This window comes from Bos grunniens, chromosome 15 (genome assembly GCF_055505025.1).
Source record: "Bos grunniens cultivar Pamir isolate PY7600 chromosome 15, Bosgru_T2T1.0, whole genome shotgun sequence".
In the NCBI taxonomy this organism is placed as follows: Eukaryota; Metazoa; Chordata; class Mammalia; order Artiodactyla; family Bovidae; genus Bos; species Bos grunniens.
The window spans coordinates 48,639,431-48,645,606 of NC_141179.1; the positions used below are offsets into that span (position 1 = coordinate 48,639,431).

Consider the following 6,176-nt stretch of genomic DNA (forward strand, 5'->3'; position numbering starts at 1 on the left):
CTTATCCTCCTGCCTTCAATCTTTCCCAGCATCAGGGTCTTTTCCAATGAGTCAGTTCTTTGAATCAGATGGCAGAAGTATTGGAGTTTCAGCTTCAGCATCAGTCCTTCCAATGAATATTCAGAACTGATTTCTTTTAGGATGGACTGGTTGGTTCTCCTTGCAGTCCAAGGGACTTTCAAGAGTCTTCTCCAATACCACAGTCCAAAAGTGTCAATTCTTCGGAACTCAGCTTTCTTTATGGTCCAACTCTCACATCCATACATGACTACTGGAAAAACCATAGCCTTGACGAGACGGACCTTTGTTGGCAAAGTAATGTCTCTGCTTTTTAATATGCTGTGTAGTGTGTCTATACATGATTTACATGTGAAAGTGAAAGTGTTAGTCACTTAGTCGTGTCTGACCTTTTGCAATCCCATGGACTATAGACTGCCAGGCTCCCCTGTCCGTGGAGTTCTCTAGGCAAGAATACTGGAGTGGATTGCCATTCCCTTCTCCAGGGGATCTTTTCGACCCAGGAATTGAACCTGTATCTCCCGCATTGCACACAGATTCTTTACCATCTGAGCCACAAGGGAATATCTAATGGTTCTAATTTCTCTATGAAGTAAAATAAAACATTATCTGTTGAGAAAGAGGAATTTGGGGATAGTTAATGTGCTTAAAAGAGAGTAGGGAAAAAATCCAGAGAATTCCCTGATGGTTCAGTGGTTAAGGCTCTGTGCTTTCACTACTAACGGCCTGGGTTCAATCCCTAGTCAGGGAGTTAAGATTACACCAATCTTAAAAAAAAAAAAAAGTCATACAGGGAGACTGAGTTGTACAAGATCATGTTGTTGGACCATTGGAAAGTGTTGAGGATAAAGTTTAAGGCTGATGATTATGAAATTTGGGGAACACAAATATACTTAACTAAGAAATACTTTTCCATCATGACCTAGAGTACTTACTAGGTTTTTTAATCTAGGAATTATATTTTGCCATTTATATATCATGGAAGCTCAGTGGAGGGAGGGCAGCAAAATATTTTAAGAGAGTAGTTGAAATGATGACTCGTAGATGTTAAACTACATAAAGAGGGATGCAAAGACACATGGATACTGAAGGAATGAGAGTGACAAAGTCAGTGCTGAAGAGGCATTGAGGTTCTTGAGGAACAGATTGGTAATAGGTGACTCACATCATAGGAGAGATATAAAACCGTATTTGTGATTTATGAGGTTAGTCAATCTGGGGTTACAATACTTCAAAGATATGGCCCTGGAATTGGGTGGGCTGATCATCAGTAACAAAATAAAGTCATCCAGCGTGATGCTGTGCTACTTTGAGGGGAAAATTTTGGGTAGGTAAAGGGCAAGGATGTTAAACTTGTTGCAGATAATAGCCAGATATATATCTTCAAATAATAAAGGGAATTACAAGGAAGTCTGTGACAGATAATAATAAGAAAATAAAAAAGTTGGGTAAATGAATAGCTTATTTCTAACAAACATTGTTTATACTAAATGAGTACTAAGAACGGATGTCTACAGGCAGTATAACTTACACTTTCACTTAGGAGTGTTCCTCTTAATAGTGAAAAGTATTTGTTGTTTCATTTAATACATTGAAAGGTAAACTTTACCTTTTCTTATTTTCATTTTGTAAGGTTTGTGTTCTTTGTCTATAAAGTTGTCTGATGGTCCCAGGTTTATCCTTTTGTTTTTATCTTTCTGGGTACTTTGCTTTACATCTTTTTCATGTGAGCAACATATAATCAGATTTTATTTTAAAAGACTTCATTGATACCTATGCTTTTAAGTATGCTGCTGCTGCTGCTGCTGCTGCTAAGTCACTTCAGTCGTGTCTGACTCTGTGAGACCCCATAGACGGCAGCCCACCAGGCTCCACTGTCCCTGGGATTCTCCAGGCAAGAACACTGGAGTGGATTGCCATTTCCTTCTCCAATGCATGAAAGTGAAAAGTGAAAGTGAAGTCACTCAGTCCTGTCCGACTCTTCATAAACCCATGGACTGCAGCCCACCAGGCTCCTCTGTAGAATTCAGAAATCTACATTTACAAAAGTTTTAAATTTATTTATATTATTTTTGGCTGTGCTGGTCTTCGTTGCTGTGTTAGCTTTTCTCTAGTTGTGATAATGGAGAAGGCAATGGCACCCCGCTCCAGTACTCCTGCCTGGAAAATCCCATGGATGGAGGAGCCTGGAAGGCTGCAGTCCATGGGGTCGCTGAGGGTCGGACACGACTGAGCGACTTCACTTTTACTTTTCACTTTCATGCATTGGAGAAGGAAATGGCAACCCGCTCCAGTGTTCTTGCCTGGAGAATCCCAGGGATGGGGAAGCCTGGTGGGCTGCCGTCTATAGGGTCACACAGAGTCGGACACGACTGAAGTGACTTAGTAGTAGCAGTAGCAGTTGTGATAAGCAGAGTCTACTCTTGTGTTGTGGAGTACCAGGCTCTAGGACATGCAGGCGTCCTTAGTTGCAGCACATGGGCTCAGTAGTTGTGGTTCGTGGACTGTAGAGCACAGGCTTAATAGGTGTGGTACAGGGGCTCAGTTACTCCAGGGCATGTGAGATCTTCATGGACCAGGGATCGAACGCATGTCTTCTGCATTGGTAGGCAGATTCTTTACCACTGAACCAGGAGGGAAGCCCCAGACATCTACATTTTAAATAATAAGTGATGTGCTCAATATTACACTAATTTGCTATATGTTTCCAGTTTTCTGTTTTCTTTATGTGCCCAAATTTAAATCTTTTGCTGTATAGATGTCATGTATATACAATTTTCCACAGACTGCATAGAGAATTTTGGTCATAGACACAGTGGTCTAGGAAAAGACTCCTAGAGTTTGAGTCCCAGCTCTGCCATTTCCTCATTGTGTGGCAGTGGCAAGTTACTTAACTTCTCTTTGCTTCAGTTTCTATATCTTTAAAATATAGATAATGCTTTTATCTATCTTATTGTTAAGAGGAGCATAGAAATGATTTCATGTAAAGAGCTTTAGTTTTGTGTAGTGTAATGAAAGTTCTCAAAAATTGTGAACTCTTACTATGGTAGTAGTAGTGACTCAGTTGCAGTAGTTAGTTGCTCAGTTGCATCTGACTCTTTGCGACTCCATAGACTGTAGTCTCCCAGGCTCCTCTGTCCATGGAATTCTCCAGATAAGAATACTGGAGTGGGTTGCCATTTCTTTCTCCAAAGGAAAAGAACTCTTACTAAGAGGTTGCTTATTTGCTTTTATCTTGGTTCAGAATTTAGAATATATAAATTCTATATTTCTTTCACTAGAAATCATCTCTGTCTTTATCCAAAGCACATTTGAAATAACTGCCTTATTAAATCCTAAGGGTGTGTTGGAGGCTGGCTACATATCTTTCTCATATTATCCTCCATGGTGAGACATTAACACAGCCTCAGAGCACATTATGGTCTGCAAATCCCAAGACTTTCTAGAGTCAGGGAAATCATTACAACTACAATAGGGTTGGTGTGTCAAATTACAGTTCCAGGTTTATGTCTTTCCTTAAACCCTACACCCACTACCTCTTCTCAGTTTTTCTCATCTAACAGAGTACTGAAGAAGTCACCTGAGGTAGAGTGTTGTTGTTTGTGGACTTTAATGGTCTTGGCTCTGCCAGTTACTAAAGATGAGATCTTGGGTAAGATAGCTCTCAGAGTTTTAGTTTCTGTTAAAAGAAAATCAAGAGAATAAAAATAATCTCAGAAGATTGTTCTAAATGAGATAATACTTTATGAGACTGGTCTATGGGAGGAGCCTGTAATGATAAAGTGCCTCCTTATTTTTCCAATTGAAATGCCTTACTTTTTGGACTTTCTTGGTGGCACAATAGGTAAGCATCCTCCTGCCAATGCAGAGGACACATGTTCGATCCCTGGTCTGGGAAGATTCCACATGCCCTGGAGCAACTAAGCCCATACGCTACATCTATTGAGCTTGGGCTCTAGAGCCCAGGAACCACAACTACTGAGCCCACACGCTGCAGCTACCAAAGCCCATGCACCTTAGAGGCCATGCTCCACAACAAGAGAAGCCACTGCAATGAGAAGCCCATGCACCACAGCTGGAGTAGCCCCCATTTGCCACAACTAAAGAAAGCCTGTGAGCAGCAACAAAGACCCAGCACAGCCCCAAATAATTGTTTAATAATGCCCTAATTTTCTAATTCTCTTTTTTCTCAGATTATAGTTAGATTATTTTTCTCTATACTCATATCTATACAGCAATATATTACATTAACCTAGGCAAAACTCAGTCATTAAAATGGAAATAACATTTTATGCAGTTTGAAGAAGACTTTGGAGAGACCTGGTGCTTAGTATCAGGAGTACTAGTATTTTAGAATCTTTTTAGAGAAGATAAGCATCGCTGTTAATAGCAAAGGGAGGTTATTTCTTGGCATATGTTAATTACATATAATTTGTTTTAGCACACAGAACCTGTTAATCAGATTTCAATGGCCATATACAACCTAACTGGCTACAACACGGGTTCCTTTACCCTTTTGGGGATCCCTGGACTTGAGCAATACCACGTCTGGATCAGCGTCCCCTTCTGCCTCATCTATCTTGTGGCCATTGTGGGTAATAGTGTCCTTCTCTGCCTCATTGCAACGGAGCACAGTCTTCATGCGCCCATGTTCTTTTTCCTTTCCATGCTGGCTATTACTGATCTTACACTGTCTACCACCTGTGTCCCAAAATCTCTGAGCATCTTCTGGTTTGGTCCCCAGGAAATCAGCTTTCCTGGCTGTCTCACACAATTATTCTTTCTGCACTACAGCTTTGTTCTGGACTCAGCTATACTGCTGGCCATGGCATTTGACCGCTATGTGGCCATCTGTTCACCCTTGAGATACAACACTATTCTGACCCCCAGGACCATTGTCAAAATTGCTGTGGGAATCTCCTTCAGAAGCTTCTGTGTTTTTGTCCCATGTGTTTTCCTTGTAAATCGTCTACCCTTCTGCAGGACACGTAACGTCCCTCACACGTACTGTGAGCACATAGGTGTTGCCCGACTAGCCTGTGCTGACATCTCCATCAATATCTGGTATGGGTTTTGTGTTCCCATCATGACAGTAATTATAGATGTGATTCTAATTGCTGTCTCCTACATCCTTATCCTCTGTGCTGTATTTCGCCTCCCTTCTCAGGATGCTCGTCAGAAGGCCCTGGGCACCTGTGGTTCCCATGTCTGTGTCATCCTCATGTTCTATATACCAGTGTTCTTCTCCATCCTTGCACATCGCTTTGGACACAATGTCCCTCAGACCTTTCACATTGTGTTTGCCAACCTCTATGTTGTCATCCCACCTGCCCTGAACCCTATCGTCTATGGAGTAAAGACTAAGCAGATACGAGAGAAAGTCATTCTTCTGCTCTTACCCTAAGAGGTCCCATTGATACATGCCTGAAGTCTAGGTGGCAGGGGCAAGTCCCTAGTCCACTTTAAAGACAAAATCTGTCACTTTGACCCCAGAGAAGGGACTGATAAAAAAATTTCTTATTAATCAAAAGTGTGATTTTTTTTGTTTCTTTATTATTTTAAGCAGAAATCTTCTCTGCCATTCCGGCTACAAAAAAACAAATTTTTAGTCTAGGAAACTTTTTGATTTTAGGAATCAAAAAATTTTAAATTTCTTTTTATTTCCCCAAGCTGATTGTAAAATTTTAAATGAAAAACAATAAAATAATCAGCATCTTTTTTTCTCTATAAAGACGTTTCTAAAGAATCTGATTTTTTTCAGATTTATACATCATAGTAGTTTCTATGACTTGCAGAGCAAAGGACTTCTACCATGACACTCTGTGAGGTTCTGGATTTTTAGTTTGGATACTTCAGTCGGATGGCATCAAGTATGGCTTCTGGCATGTTCTTGGTGCATAAACATTGTTTATCTAGAAAAAAATGGCAAATAATCATGAATGACTAAGTTGAGGATGCAGATGTTTATTTTAGATCAAGGGAGAAGGTGATGATGAAACCCAAAGCTCATTTTTCACTCAATCTCATGAAAAAACCAAGCTAGTTGGGGTGGGTACAGTCCTCTAAGTAAGAATATACAGAGGAAGCTAAATTCCCATGGCCAATAAGATGAAAAAGTATGTACAGATTAAGATGTGGTTTGAAACTTGACCAATTAG

The 6,176-nt window shown here is 40.4% G+C and overlaps 1 protein-coding gene across 1 annotated transcript; it reads left to right on the forward strand.

Annotated features, from left to right (window-relative positions):
- Window positions 1–4,486: 4,486 nt before the first annotated feature.
- On the forward strand, window positions 4,487–5,422 carry LOC147357966 (olfactory receptor 52H1-like). Its single transcript, XM_086338420.1, has one exon. It carries the CDS (start codon window positions 4,487–4,489, stop codon window positions 5,420–5,422), a length of 936 nt encoding a protein of 311 aa, XP_086194546.1.
- Window positions 5,423–6,176: the final 754 nt, after the last annotated feature.

Coding starts and splice junctions, on each gene's coding strand:
- LOC147357966 (XM_086338420.1), top strand. CDS start 4,487: ATGGCCATATACAACCTAACTGGCTACAACACGGGTTCCTTTACCCTT.